Below are 15,421 nucleotides of genomic sequence, written 5' to 3'. Positions count from 1 at the left end.
CGTCAATCGGTGGATACAGTAGAATTACAGATCGTTTGAGTGATAAAACCATAGGCAATTTCGAATTCAACATTTTTCTGATTAGCAACAAAAAAGCACATAGATTACAATCTGTTGATACAAACAAGGATCTAATGATGAAAATTAACTTTTCTCAATGACCAGGCGCTAATCGTCAGAAAAGGTTTGACAGTCGAAATTATGTAACAAATATTATGTAAAATTATTAACTTGACCGAGAAATTAATATATTGTGTGAGTGGAACATGCGTTTCAAGCTTTGGTGCTGTTGCATTCGGGCGATCAGTGATGTAACGTGGACCAGCAATAGAAACTGAATCACACATACAAAACAGCAAGTCGTTAAAGTGTTAGTTCAGCATGAGTTCGAAACAAAATGTCGTTAACCCGTTCATACCCTAGCGTATGATACGCTCAAATCGGGTTTGCTTTTTTATGTGTTTACGAGAAAAAAATGGAAAACCTTGCTGTTTATATTTCATGTGTATTTTGTTTGTTAATTATTATGTTGACATGTGACAAACTAAGAGAATGGAGTTGCAACCGCAAGATTATAAAATAACCAGTTCTATGTAGATTGTAGAGTCATATTTTGGTGATATGTTTTTAGGGGGCGTGAGTAAAGTGTTTAAGAGTATTTTCAAAAGTAAGTGATATCATACGCTGGGAAGTAACATGAACGGTAGCCTATACACATATTTATAATCAGCAAGTCGCTGCAGCAAACGGAGTGTTTTGAACGGTAGACGCTTTGAACATACAACAAATTTCTCTACAAACCAGCTGACTGCACTCATTGTGAGCCTTCTCGTACTCAGCCAGAGTACTGATGATTCTTGCTTTATACTGTGTTTGATATTTACAGAAGAAAAAAGACTAATAGTAGCAGTGGGAATCGAACCCACGCCTTGACATGGCTAGTTTGTGTTGATGCCAATTATTTCATGTTTTGAATTGTAGTATGACTAGTAATGACTGTACTAACAGTTCTTAGCTTTTAGTAAAAATACATCAGAAAATGATTGAAATGTGTAACAAACTTAACTTAAATGCCCAGCGTACCATATATCATACGCCAAAAAAATAGTACTTTAAAGAATTTTAAAAAAAAATGCATACAATGTGCTTAAAAGACCATTTTGAAAAAAGTTAACAAGTGGAATACAAAAATTCTAATTTTTTTAATTTCAGGCATTAATGGGTTAAAAACAAAAAAAAATTTCCAAAAGATAACAGAAAAGGTATTCAAGTTGTTTTTAGTAAATATCATATAGAAATAGTAGGCGTGCTGTAATTTTTTTTCGTATCAGCACTCACGCTGCGAAACATTATACAAGTGTTCGCGTGGTTAGTAGAAAAATGCGCAGGCAGCTGAAGGAAATATGCTTTAGCTTTACAACAAAAACAGCAAAGGGATCAATTGTGGCGTGAAAGGTTTGCAAAAAAACTCTTCTTGATAGAAGAAAAGGCCGGTGAAAGAAGAACAGCAGTTAAACTATAAGCACAAACTAGAAGTTGTGGACAAAACACTTCATTGCTTGCACCTCTATTAAAGTAACATCGCAAGAACCGCGATTTCAAACTTTTTCGACTCAAAATATAAATTATTTAATACCGACCAATTGACAGAAAAACAGTGGGTTTTCAGCAAACTTAATTATTACGAACACGATTATAGCTATCGTAGGCAAGCCAAACCAACTCGGTCAATAGGTTTCTTGTTCGTGAAACACTGCGATGCAGGTCCAGTCCCGTTTACATTCCGGATGAAAAATTAATACAAGCTAATTGCAGTGTGATTGCAACATGCTGTTAGTGAATGGACAGCAAACGTGACAACGTGAAAGGACAGTGTGACATCACAAATTTGTCGATCCCCGACTTAAATGCTTAAATAATAATAGAAGAAACGAAACTCCTGGTACTGAAATGACCACGTTGGGATGAAGAGAGTGAAAAAAAAGTTGTGTACTTTCTGCGAAGTACACGAGTTTGTAAGTAGTGTCAAATAAAAGGCATGCATCACATGCTTTTAATTTTGAATAATGAATATTATAGTATTTTGTATCTTGAATAGGCCCACCTCACGTTAGTTAAACGTAAAAAGTGAAATTATGTTGTGTAAAATATTAATCAGTCCACTGTTATTATCGGCTAGTTCACGACCAATTGTGGCAACTCAGAAACATGATTGAATGAGGATTCTTACTTTTACATGATTTTTTGGCTGCTGCTGTTCAACCTATAAAAAGTAATTGTTCTGATTCATCAAAATAACCACTTTGCTTAAAAAATTGTTTGTTCAGATATAGGCTACGATTTCAAATTTAGGAAATCCTTTGAACATCATTGTAAACCACAGTTGTTACTCAACACTTTACGCAACGTTCTTCCTACCCCAAACGATATCTCAGGTAGCAATATTTGTCGTTTTTACAGTGATTCAACGTCTGCAAATGTTGAATTAATGAAAACAGGAAGAGCTTTGTGATCTGGGTTATGATATGTGCTTGGTTAAATAAAAAAAAATTGAAGTGGTAACATGTAATTCACAACCTTTTTCACATTCAAATTCGGTGATCAGCACTTGTTGTTTTGATGGAGATCCTCAAGCAATTTTATAACAATTTTTGTGGAAAATTTACAAAAGTTGTTGCTGATGTCGCCTTCAAACTTATCGTGTTTCATATTTTACACAAAATAAACGGAATTTTATGTCGTGTTGTCAAAAAGAATAACAATTACGCCATCTTTGTTCGTTTATTACATTGATTTATCGTCTGCACACGTTGAATCAATGTAAAAAACGTTTGACTTGCTCTTCGGGGTGTATGGTGCAGGTCTAGCATACGATTTGACAGAAATGCAATGACAGTGCCAACAACACAAGTTATTTCAAACAAAATAGCGACATGCTATCACAGTAACATTGGACTACAGATGGTTAATAAAGCTATGAAAACTGTTAGGTGATTGCTACGCAATCGTAAGAACGTGATACTGTGCTAGGGGTTAGATGTAAGGTTACATGACGTAGTACAAAATTCCCGGTTGCAACGCTCTCAAATGAATGCATCCACCAAGAATAACCCAAGTTCGAAAAAGATAAATTACCGTTAAATAGAAATTTGGAATTCTGGCATTTTAAGTTTGAATTGCCACGATGCTGTAAGCTTCTTTCTTAACAAATTTGAAATAAAGTGCATTCCTGAGTTATGTATTCCATTTGTAGTTGACCATGTAGCCAGCACCCTTGCCATTCGATGAGTATTGTTAACCAATATACGACACCACTATTTCGCCAAATAGCGTCAGAAATGAAAAAGCATAAATGGCTTTTGTTATGTGCATAAGCGTGGTAGTTTATGCTTCACTGACAAGCGACGCGCCATAGGTGCATTGTGGAACTGGCACCAGATATTTGATGAGTTGCAGCCAATCTCAGGAAATAATTGGCAACATAGCATGCGTGAGTTGATTCTATCGCATGAAAAATAGAATTTAAAAACAACTGTTTTTGCAGCAAACACAGCAGTATGCAACATATGAAAACCTTTGTTTGAACTTGACGACAGTCTTATGACGGTGGCGCATGCATTTTTATGCATGAAAGCCATGAATAATTTATTAAACCACTATCACATTGCAGAAAGAAATTGTTAAAAACAGGCTACTTTTAAACCTATTTAACATTATTGAGCGACAAATTGCCAATCTATTTCAGAAATTCAATTAATTTAACGCGTTTTTCAAAAGCTCACGCTTTATCAGTCGGCGTTTTGAATACATTCGCATGCTGAGAAAAACAATTTTGTGCCAGATGATGGTCCAGAAATTGGTCTACAGTCTCATTCAAATTTCAAAGCATTTCCCTTGTCGTGCGGAAATAATAAAGAAGATGAATCGAAAGCCGCTTTACTAACCCGATACGTACGAGCACGAGAGGGCAATATACACACATCTCCCTGTCCCAATGAGCATAAAAAAAAACATAGAAAATATTTAGTGAGATTCACAGACGACTCTTTAGTTATTATAGTAACTTCATTTAAAAACATTGGCACAAGACAAGTGCTAAACAAAACTCAAAATTATCTTGCAGCAAATAGTTCCCGGCCAATAAATGAGTCTTTCTTACATTAATTCAATGTCTGCAAACGTTAAATGAATGTAAAAAAAGACTTATTTGCTGGCTGAGTCAAAGAAAGTATATATCTGGTACGAGGCAAAGATAGTGACTTAATTAAAGTAGAGTGCTCAGCTCCGTGTTGATAGCCAGGAAAAACTACTCTTTAGAAGCTTATGTATGTACGGTAGATTAAGGAGAGACATGACAAAGCATTATATATTATCGAGAGAGCACTTTTCCAGAGAACTAATATTTAAAAAATATTCAATGAAACCTTTTTTGCATAAAAACCAGTTCATAAATGATAGGGAAATTTGGTAGTGCTGTCTTTATAAAAAAAAATCGTAATTTGATATGTCCGTCAAGCTGTTCATAACGTACTTTAATAGACCTTCTAATGTACTTTACAAAAAATTCAATCCTCAAAGCATGTAAATAGTGTATAAGGTTCCTCTCAGTGTACAATTTTGAAAAACACATTCTGCGACCAGCACAAACACCCCAGAATAGTGGTTCCTCGCGGTTTTCAAAGTCGCCAACTCTTTTAAAAGAAAAAAACGTTGAAAAACAACAACTTACCACTGGCATGGAGGCATCTATACTGTTTGTGCTCGTCACCGAATCACCACGGCGACCGTCACGTGACGATGATTCGGACGGCGCGTTTGATTTGCCTTTCAAAACCCAGAGCTCGCTTTTCTCCACCAGAAGACGCAGCTGATCCAAGTTCTTTTTGATTTCTTTGTAGTTTTTCTGTTCATCTTTAGTCACAAGTAATTGAACCTGGAATTGAGGATTCAAATTATCAATTTCGAATGATGAATCAATATACAGGAGCATAAATAAGCCAAGGAAAATTTACATTTACAAAACTGCATGCATGCTGAACACAAGCAACGGTATAACTTCATTGGAAAGGTTGTTTGCTACAAAGGTGAAAGTGGGTTCATACTTGGTTGCGAAACTCTAGGTATACGCAGGTGAAGTTCCTACTGTATTGGGTCTGTGACACTAAGAGTAGAGTGATCATTTTCTTTCTCCGGAAGGGGTTCTTTAACAATCAACATAAGCGGGGTGGCGACCAGGACTGCTTGACTGGAAGCCAAGTGCTTCACCAAATTGGCCATCGTGATGTTACAACAGCGTAATATCTACGTTAGAGTGGTTAGCTACTAACATTGTGAAAACTATCCCATGTTTGCATTCAACCAAACTAGTAACATTTAAAAAACTTTAAAGTTATAATACCACTGCCTAGTCTATCGTAAAGTCTACAAAATACAGTTTGTTCTTACGTTTTTGAATGCTTGCAAAACTTCTTGGCGCTGGCTAAAATGTCGGAATAGTAGTTGGAGAGATCCGGACACGAGCGGAGGATAATCGTGCATGACGAGATGAAGGAGGACTCGGAGAAACATTCGTCCACCATCCTCATCCAGATCAAGTCCACTGCTTTCCAAAGAGCCATCAAATATCCCCTCAGCTTTGGCTGATATGATGCTCAGATTAATCAGAGGAGACCCACCTTTGTATATTAAAGTTAAATGAATTAAGGGGTCTACGTACAAGCCAAAACGTCTGATGTATTTTACGTTGAGTTAAAAAAAATACTATGCTAAACCCTATGCAGACATTTGAGGGTACATTAACAAAGCAAGCAGCCAAGCACGCTATCAAAGGTTTTTTAAATCAGTAGTAACCCATACAGTTATGAATCAGTAAAAAACATATCTTGTTCTTGATACACCTACGTATTTTTACCGCTTTTGGTGTTTTATAAATGTAAGTTTGATTCTGTTTGTTACTAGACATAGTAACTATTTCTCAACAGCTTGGCTGAGAGTGGCTGCTTGACTCGGACTGCCATGGTCACTTTGCAGCTTCCCGCTGTCCTTTACTTGTCAGATGTAGTGTAGCTTTATGTGATTATTTTTCTGGTGTGATTGTTTTCAGCGCTGTATCATTTTACTGTTATGTAGCTACTGAAGAGCACAACAAAATACACCAATCATTAAATCACCCATCATCTGAAATCGACTTAAACGACAACGTAGTTTAAACTAATAACCGATATTAAAAATGTACAAACCTTCTTCCGAAGCGCCGGGAGAACTGGGCTCGGCCTGGTCCGTGCTTTCGTTGCTGCCACTCGTCTGCTTGTTCTCATCAAACTCTCGTTTGAAAATCGAAAGCAAACTTGAGATCCGGTAGTCCAGTCGTACGTCAAGGATGAACTGAAAGTTGCATGAAATGTCAACCGATACAGACAACAATATCCGTCATTTTTACATTGATTCAACGTCTGCAGACGTTGAATCAATGCAAAATGACGGATTTTGCTTTCCAGGGAGTCGCACAATACGCATATTTACCGATTGCATGTTTTCGTGACCGCTCCAAACAGTAAACCATCTACTTGTGTGCCCTAAGTTTACCCCCTAGTGCAGTAAGTGGCACCTTGCAGTATATAACTGTGTGGCACAAGTGTATGTCAATTGTGGCAGAAGTGAGCACCAACCGAATTTAAAATCTCGGTAGAAAAAGTAGAAGAAAACGGGTTTTCATAAAAAAAAGCAGAGTGGATGGCCCTATGTGAACTGTTTACTTGAAGATATTTTTCCACCTTGTAAACTTTTCACCAAACTTGATTAACGGAAACTTATCACTTGACCATGATCAGTGCAACGTCATTTAAAGGAACTGATATAATACCAGTGCTGGCCTCCCAATCACAGTGAGAACTTTATAATTTTGAAAAGTAAATCAAACTATACTCACGTGAAGGATTTCAATAATTTTCAGCTTCGTCTCAAGAACGTACTCATCGTGTGGGCCTGCTGTGGCGGCCACTATCTGCTGCCCTGCTGGGGGATCGCTCTCACCTCCCTCTCGTGACTGGTTTATACTGCCACCTAGTGCCATGGTGCTGACCATCATTCCAATAGTTCCCACGCTCCGACTGACCAGGTCCGGATCAGCGGAAGAACCTGGATCAATGACATGGTGACGTCCACGTACGTCATTCATGTGTAATTCGCCCAACTCGTCACCTCAAGGGAATTAGAAACAAGTGACGAATTAGGCGAACTGGCGAATTATGCAAACAGGTTCAAAACTAACGACTTCCGCCGGGATCGACAAAAATGTGACGAATAAGGCAAACTGACGGATTAGACGAATTCTACTGTATTGTATATGCCAGCATAGAGACCACAAATCAATGGTTTAGTTCTTACATGAACCATTCATTTGATTAAATTAGATATTTTGTTGAGCTCTTGTTCTACTTTAATTAATGACTTGACAGCCAAAGCAACCAACCACACTAAAATAAAGTATTTGGCGCTAAATGTCAACAAAATACATTGTAATCGTATGGAGTCAATAACAAATTGTTTCGGAAACACAAGATAATTTCTGAGAGTTTTAAAGAAAATTAAAGTTCAAAATCGTGGACAAGAGCGATTCTAATCTGCACGCTTTTTAAAAAAAAAACGTCTTTCCTTACTTTGCATGGTGTTGAGGGCATGCAGCCCTGATGCCCCATTGACGCAATCAAGTATTTGCAGCAGAGTCCTGGTCAGCTTGAGCAGATCCGCGAATGAATAGAAGCCGAAGTAGATGAGGTGCCGCGCCAAGTTAACGACCTGGACCATTTGAATACAATGTAATGTGAACGTAAATGAACGTAACAAAGACGAATAAACGTAACAAACGCAAACGTGAATGTACGTAAACGCAAATACGACCCACACGTTGCGACGTGAGTGTTGAAATGGACGTGTGATATACTTGTTGCTGAGATTCTAAGCAATTTCAAGAAAACGCTAGATCTAAAAATACAAATCTGGATCTACTGTAAAAGCGTTGTCGCCTCTACATGGTTTCACAATTTAGCGACGTTGAAAGTGGTACAAAAAAAATCAAATTTTGCTGTCTGGGCAAAAACAGCATTTATACCGCTGTAACACATCAATTCTACGCTAAAACGATGGCGTAGTTGGGTGATCGCCAAACACTTCATAAAAACATTAAATAAAAGTATAGTTTTTAATTTAATTATACACAGAGACCTACTCACGTGACAAAGATCGCTAAGTTTGTCCTCCTCGTAAGCAAAGGGGATGTAATAAACATTATAACTACGCTTCTTGCGTCGTTTGCACATTATAAGTAAAACTAGAATATTCTAAAACGTTAGGCCAATGGTGGTGTGAAAATCAGAGCAGTCAATTAGCTAATAAAAGTGCTTGAAGTAAAACATGTGCTTGGACGTAATAAACCAAAGCTGCTACTGTTAGATAAAACAAGTTATCGACTTGAAAAAAATCATAATCCCACTTCAAGTGCATAGCAATTCGCATTTACAGGACAGGTCACATCAAGGCGAAAGTTACTATCATAACTCAAAAAGTTAAATTTTTTTAGATATTAGATTGGCCAGTATTCAATACCCCGCACAGTCGGCGCATAGCCGCGTGGTGAGAGACCAGATTCGACGTTCGAAAGGGCGCCGGTTCGACACCGCTTAAGAGCATGTGGCTGTATCTGAGCAAGCTTGTCAGATAGTCATTAGTGGACATGAAGGTTGGCTTTTCTTACATTCTCGTCCACTTAATCTAAATCTTCAACTGCCCGACGTAAGCTTGGATACGACAAAAACCGTACAATCCAACACGTTTGAACACTCACCTCGAAGGTAAGTTTGTTTTCTTTTTTGTTTTTGAATATCCAGGCGTTGTTTATAAAGCCGTTCAAGTATTGATCGACAAACTGCATAGTCGGGACGAACTTGCTGCATTCGCATATGCTCCCGTCGCTATCGTAGCTAAAGAGATTAAACAATAAAAGTTAAGACGATGAAATCCACAAAGCGAAAAAAATGCACAAACTAGACCAAACTAAATCGTAAAAATCCATTCTTGCATCGCACAAACGTTAAACTTTTAACACGTAAGTCGTTCACTCACTCGTTGATGGTGATCTGGCTTGAAATCTCCGACCACAAGCGAGCATACTGCACTGGTATGACTTGCTCCTGTGGGTCACGATCGACGTGCATATGCAGCATCAGCTGAAGATAACAGATGAAGACATGAAATTAGCGGTAGGTTGCAGCAAAGCGCTGAACTTGTTGCATCAACTGTCAGATATTCAGTAGGAATAGACTTCTGACTTCTAAGTAAAAGCGGAATGGCCCGTTTCGGTGAGTCCGATTCGGTGAGTCCGATTCGGTTAGTCCGATTCGGTGAGTCCGATCCCTTAACGGAGGATTTTTTCAATTTTTTTTTTAAATTATCGGGTACCATAGCCTAATTATCATTGCCGTTTTAGGGGTAGGGGTTAGGAGTTAAGGTTAGGGGTTAGAAGTTAGGAACTCACCGAATCAGACTCACCGAATCGGACTCACCGAATCGGACTCACCGAATAGTAGCAGACCCAAGTAAAAGGCAGTAGCTTTTGTTTATATTATAGCAAGTTGTCTGAATTGGGTAGTGTAACATCCAGTCAGTCGTTATTTTTTTATGTTGATTCGACGTCTGCATACGTTGATTTTTTATTAATTTTGCAACATTTCCGGTCAACCAAAGCGATGCATTGAACTATGAAACATCTAAAAAAGAAACCTGGAAATCTGTTTTGAGAATAAACAACGCATTGGTATTACCGAACTATCAAAGCCGTTATTTTTTATGTTGTTTCGACGTCTGCATACGTAATGGGCGTATACTGTAACCCACTTTGAATGTGTGTGAAATAATAAGACAAAAGCTAAATTTTTATTGACCCGCAACATTGACTGGCTTGTTGTTGTTTTGCCATGAAGTAAAATGGTCCTTTCAAAAATCCATAAAAAAACGACCAGTCCTTTCGTAGTATGACATTTAGTTTTGCTCATAATAAATGCGTGAAAAATTATTCGAGAGAAAAAAACTTTGTTGATAACGATATACAAAATGGAAATTTTGATTTTTTGCAGTTGAGTAACCTTAAATTGCATACCTGAACAAACGAAGCCCGAAGACCATAAGGCAGTTGAGTGTCCGACATACACTTCAATATGATGGGGATCGTGAGCTCAGTGGATATTGGGTTAATGGCGAGATACTGACGATCCAAGCACATCTTGCTGAACAGGTCAAGCTGATGCCTGTAGAAAAGATATTTAATTGAGAATTTTCTTACAAGCAGTGTTTCAAGTAAATTGCTAATACTGCGTGAAGAAAAAATAGCAGCAAAGACAAAGCAGTAACAAAAGCATATACGCATAGCTGTGCAGTCACGATAACCGTATATGCATCGAAAAATGTTACGAAATGTGTTTCGCGAAACAAAGAAATGTGTGTGTGACGTAATAATTACGAAATTCGAAAAAACTTAGAACGCAAGTACCTTAATTACAATGCAGATGTGTAAAAGAAATAAACATATTTTAAATATTCAATATAAAAATCCTTCATATGTAACTGAGTTAATCTTTGTTTAAATTACATGGTTGACCTTGCTTATCACATAATTAACATGGCTACCAATCATGACAAGCTCACCTATAATAGTTGAGTATGGTCTTGTCGCTACCTTCTGTAGACTGGGCAAGATGACGGATCGTGACCTCAGCTGCACCTTCGCCATACTTCAACAGCACAACCTCCTCTCCATTTTCATTGTGTCCCAATCTGTGCAGAGTGCCATGAATGAAACTTATCGCTATGATTACTTCATCGACGCATAGAAGTAAAATTTGTGTATGTTTGTCGTTTGTGGAGGAATCAGAAATATGTCTCTAATGAAAGATCCATCTTCATGCAGACGGTCAAGTCTCCTATCAAGACACAGACAGTTGCTGTTGGTAGGTGTCGAACTGACATCCTTCGAGAGTCGGTAAGACGCTCTCACTTCGACCACTGCCAGGCGGAAGGATACGTTGTTTTACACCAGTGGTTCTCAACGGGGGCGGTACCGCCCCCCGGGGGGGCGTTTTGATTTTGCAGGGAGGCGATATGATTATCTCAGCTTATAGGGGGCGTTTTGATTAGTAGAGGGCATTCTGGTTTAACCCATCTACCGACCAGCGTAACGATTTTGTCACATCATTGTCTGGATAATGTACTCTACTGTACATCCTCGCACCATAGCCAAACAATTTCTCTTACACCGTCGTATTGATTGACCAACCGTTTTGTTTACAAACGCTATCTATTTAAAATGTAAATTCATTATTTTTCAGTGTATCACAAAATCTGGTGAGTTCCATTATGACGTAACCACTACTACCAGTACACTGTTTTCATGCTCGCAAATATATATTTGCATTTCGTAACTAATCATTTTTGTTGGGGGGCGATAAAGTTTCGCCAGTTTATGAAGGGAGGCGTTGGGTCAAAAAAAGTTGAGAAACACTGGTCTACATATTGCAAGCGTGAAATTAAACAGTAAACAGCACTAGTTGCCTATCAATGCAGCCTCTGAGTTGATGCAGCCGAGCCAAAAATTATATCAAGAAATTTCAGCAATTCAAAATCGAACTGACTTCGTTTCAATGAGTATGTCTTTGTTCTTTTCGGCTAGTATGTTCCTGCAAATCAGCTCTTGCGTTTTGGGAATGGCTTGCTTGTTCGTAACACATAGATCCGCCAAATAGTCGAGAAATCTGGAAACAAAAAAAGCGTCAAGTCATGCGCAGCAGCAAAATCCGCCACTTTTACATTCTGATGGATGATGGGTTTTGTTGTCTGAGAGAGCTACATGCTGATACGACTTCTCTTTCATTTCAAGATTTAACATAACTTTATCATCACAAACAAATGCCCATTACTTTCGAAGAAACAAGGTCATATGCGCTAAACACAAGACGAGTATCTTGAGTATCGACCCAGTAAAATCGTCCTTTGTACCTTGATTCAACTTGTGCAGATGTTAAACCACTGAAAAAAGGGAAAATTCTGCAGGATTACTCCACGCATGGTATGCACTCCAGTATTCTTACATTCGGTGTGGTAAGTATGTAAATTGTATACACTGACCACATAATGATATGTTCGTGCAGCTAAAATTCAGCAAAACTCAAGTCTATTGTGTGTGAGAACTCATACGAAGATGAATTTTCAATTGCAGCCACTTAGACGAGTGATAAACGCAGTATTTAAGGATGTCTTTGCACGGCAAGCATTGTTATATTTTAAAAAATATCCTACGGGAAAACAACTGAATACATTGTTGCGGTCTCTAAAAATATCTTAAGTGATTCCCAAAACAAAACCTTGAAGCCTATAAGCGTGCACATCTCACAAATAATTTAAAAAAAATAAAATAAACATATCCCAGACGTGATGGCGCTTTTCGGAAAGGGGCTTTCCAACACCGCTTCACGAGTCCCGACAGCCATGCCATTGAACCACAATACCTTGGCTCTCTGTTCTTTCTGACGAGAGCAACAAAAGTTTCAATTTCAGTTCCTGTTATGTGCTGCTCCAGTAGCTTTCGATTGTTATGCAACAATGCTGTGATCGTGTCTTCAGCCAATATGTCGTGTCCTATCTGTTGTTGCATCAGTCCAAATGACTTGGCAATGTACTCCTAAAAACAGATAATAAACTTGTGAAAGTTTCGAATCAGATGACAAGTCGCCTATCCAGATTTAACTGGTTTTAGCTAGATTGGATTTCTATTTTTGAACTGTTGTATCCCCGTTGCTTTTCTACATTAAATCAATTTTTTCTTTTTTTCAAATGCGTGTAGTGGTTTACACAGTTTCCAGTTTCGTGAAAATAAATCACTGAAATTGTACAAGATGTCAAGCCAACAAAAATTAAAGATCTTGAAAACTGCAGATAAAAACAGTAAATGTACAGCCGTTTCATCATACTTTTCGGTTGTCGGGGTTGACTCAACCCAATTTCCTTGCTTTAATTTCGTCTTTCATCAACTCTAAACGATCTTTTTTGAGCAACCATCAAAAAATCGATACTTGGCAATTAAACGCTTGATAAAGGAAATACTGGTTTGAAGAAATCTGCGCTTGGAATAGCAGGGCACAAACTACTGCGCCATTCGCAGTTCATGCCTGGCTCGGTACCTTTTCTTATGTAGTAGATCATTTTTTTAAGCAACAAGACTCCTTTGAATATATTTGAAAAAGTTGTGTAAAGTCTTCCATGTTGACGCAACGACAACCGGATATTTGATTTGGTATCAATGCATGAAGGGACAAACTAAGCAACGAACCTGGTTCTTCCTGTAGTCTTGAGTGGAATGACGCAGCAATCTGTAGCATAGCTTGAGCATATGTTGGTAATGCACGTTCTTCTTATCCCGAAGCTCGTCGATGTGAAGAAGCGCCCCATCACCACAGTCTTTGAACGGCGCCTGGAAAAATGTGGAAAGTGAACGACTGTGCGGAAATGACGTGCCAGATGGTCAACCGCTGACTCGACTGACTTTTTAATTCTGTAAGTGAAAGCACTGACCCTACAAAGGCTGAAAAATGGCTAAGAAAGAGACTTGATAAAAGAACAAAAAGTGAAAACACAAAAACAAATTGCCAAAATTTTTATATTCTTTCCTTGCAATGATTGACAGTGGCCGGCAACCCTTTTGCTGTTGAATGATATGATCCTCATTCCTCATACAAAAAACAATAAGCATGGGGACATCAGCTTAAAATTAGCCCGGAAACTACCAAGCATCAAATTCAAGCTGACTTAATGCAACGCTGTTGCTACATAATACATCAGAGGCTGCTGCAACAATTTCCATTCAAGTTAAAAGGTAGCCGCTGTTTTATGACAAAATGGTTAAAAATCAAACACAGCTGCACTTGCAACATGAAAATGTTAACATCTGGCCAATGTTTACTTCCGACTGAAAAGTGTTCAACAAAAGAAAATGATCGTTCTATCAAGTGTGTGAAAGGTGCACAGGGAGAAGTAATTGTCGGTTTGAATAATGAAGAATATGAGAAACGAAGCATGGTTACATTTTCATTTGTTTAATGCTAAAAGACGTTGAAATGACGTGAAAGGAAACGATTTGAAATGTTCAGAACAGGAAACAACAAATGTCAACTTGACAAGCAGCTGACAAGCAAGACAAAAATGTCATGTCAAATCTGTTAATATGAACATGTTAATGTGTCACTTTAACAAACAGTTTCATTTCATCAAATCAGCCAATTCCTTCAATTGTTTCCCTATCTGCAAACCTTGCTGGTGTTAGTTTTACGCCAAAAATTGTTGTATCGAAGCAAAAATGGCGAATTTGACCTCTGGCTTCGGAAATATGGCACTGAGGCAACGCCAACGAGACAACCTAAGGTTTTGCATTATTGCTTTCAATTTCAATCCAAGAAAACCCTAAATTTTAAAGTTGAAAAAGACAACTTCCTGCACTGCAGTTACTCCCAGACAGCAAAATCCGTCATTTTTACATTGATTCAACGTTTTCAGACGTTGAATCAATGTAAAAAATAACGACTTTGTTGTCTGAGATCGTGTCGCTTTCTATTGAGAGTTATGTGAATTAAATCACTTGGTGACACCTGCCGAGAAACACCTAGTCCTGGGTAGGACAAAATCAGCAGTAGAACTTTATCTCGCTCATGTCAACAAGGGTATTGTACGTGCCCTTACACCTAGAAAAACCTGGCCTTTGTTACATTTAGACGGCGTCTGCAGACATTGAGTCTACACCATGGTCTACACAGAATGAACGGATTTGGTTGGTTGAACTTACAATACAACAGAACGGAAGCAACGCATGCGACAGCCACCGAAGATAATTCCACTTGACGCGAGTTACGTGAATGAAACACACCTAATATAAAGAACAACAGAACCTGCCGGCAATAGACAATCACCTAAAAACTTTGAGTAGTTTGAAAACACAAAATCAATTACGTTCATACCAATAAGTTACCCAGCATACATGGATTTAACGTCTGCAGACGTTAAATCCATGTAAAAATGACTGATTTTGCTTGCTGGGTAAGTACGCATGCAAAGTTATCAGTGAATGGAGCTCGAAAGAGGCAACTATCTCAACGACACTGAAATAAAAAGCAAGTGTTCCACTCATATCTTTCACACGAGCAAACTGCCTTATCTTTCTCAACAATATACAGTGGCTTAATACCTTCCCATTTCCCTTCGCAACTCATTAATTGCCGCATTTATCAACCAAGCTGGAACTGTGTGGAGACATGCAAGCTTGATTGAAAAAATAGTATTTTATTTCGTTTAGTACACTCTAATGTAAAATATAGAATGTTTATGT

The 15,421-nt window shown here is 38.2% G+C and overlaps 1 protein-coding gene across 1 annotated transcript in view; it reads right to left on the bottom strand.

Annotated features, from left to right (window-relative positions):
• Positions 1–15,421, bottom strand: part of LOC145781973 (inositol 1,4,5-trisphosphate-gated calcium channel ITPR1-like) — a 65,553-nt gene that overhangs the window by 33,545 nt on the left and 16,587 nt on the right. Inside the window, exons 14-27 of the mRNA XM_082593690.1 lie at positions 13,376–13,516; positions 12,555–12,727; positions 11,682–11,801; positions 10,699–10,827; positions 10,154–10,301; positions 9,121–9,224; positions 8,843–8,978; positions 7,647–7,797; positions 6,929–7,137; positions 6,240–6,384; positions 5,446–5,675; positions 4,730–4,933; positions 3,945–3,986; positions 1,595–1,612 (exon numbers count right to left, since the gene is read on the bottom strand). Of these exons, the coding sequence (XP_082449816.1) occupies positions 1,595–1,612; positions 3,945–3,986; positions 4,730–4,933; positions 5,446–5,675; positions 6,240–6,384; positions 6,929–7,137; positions 7,647–7,797; positions 8,843–8,978; positions 9,121–9,224; positions 10,154–10,301; positions 10,699–10,827; positions 11,682–11,801; positions 12,555–12,727; positions 13,376–13,516 (1,950 nt within the window). The remainder of the gene's footprint in view (positions 1–1,594; positions 1,613–3,944; positions 3,987–4,729; positions 4,934–5,445; positions 5,676–6,239; positions 6,385–6,928; positions 7,138–7,646; positions 7,798–8,842; positions 8,979–9,120; positions 9,225–10,153; positions 10,302–10,698; positions 10,828–11,681; positions 11,802–12,554; positions 12,728–13,375; positions 13,517–15,421) is intronic.

This window comes from Aplidium turbinatum, chromosome 1 (genome assembly GCF_918807975.1).
Source record: "Aplidium turbinatum chromosome 1, kaAplTurb1.1, whole genome shotgun sequence".
NCBI lineage: Eukaryota > Metazoa > Chordata > Ascidiacea > Aplousobranchia > Polyclinidae > Aplidium > Aplidium turbinatum.
Note: the sequence above shows the minus strand (reverse complement) of the source record. Positions and strands in the feature narration are given on the sequence as shown.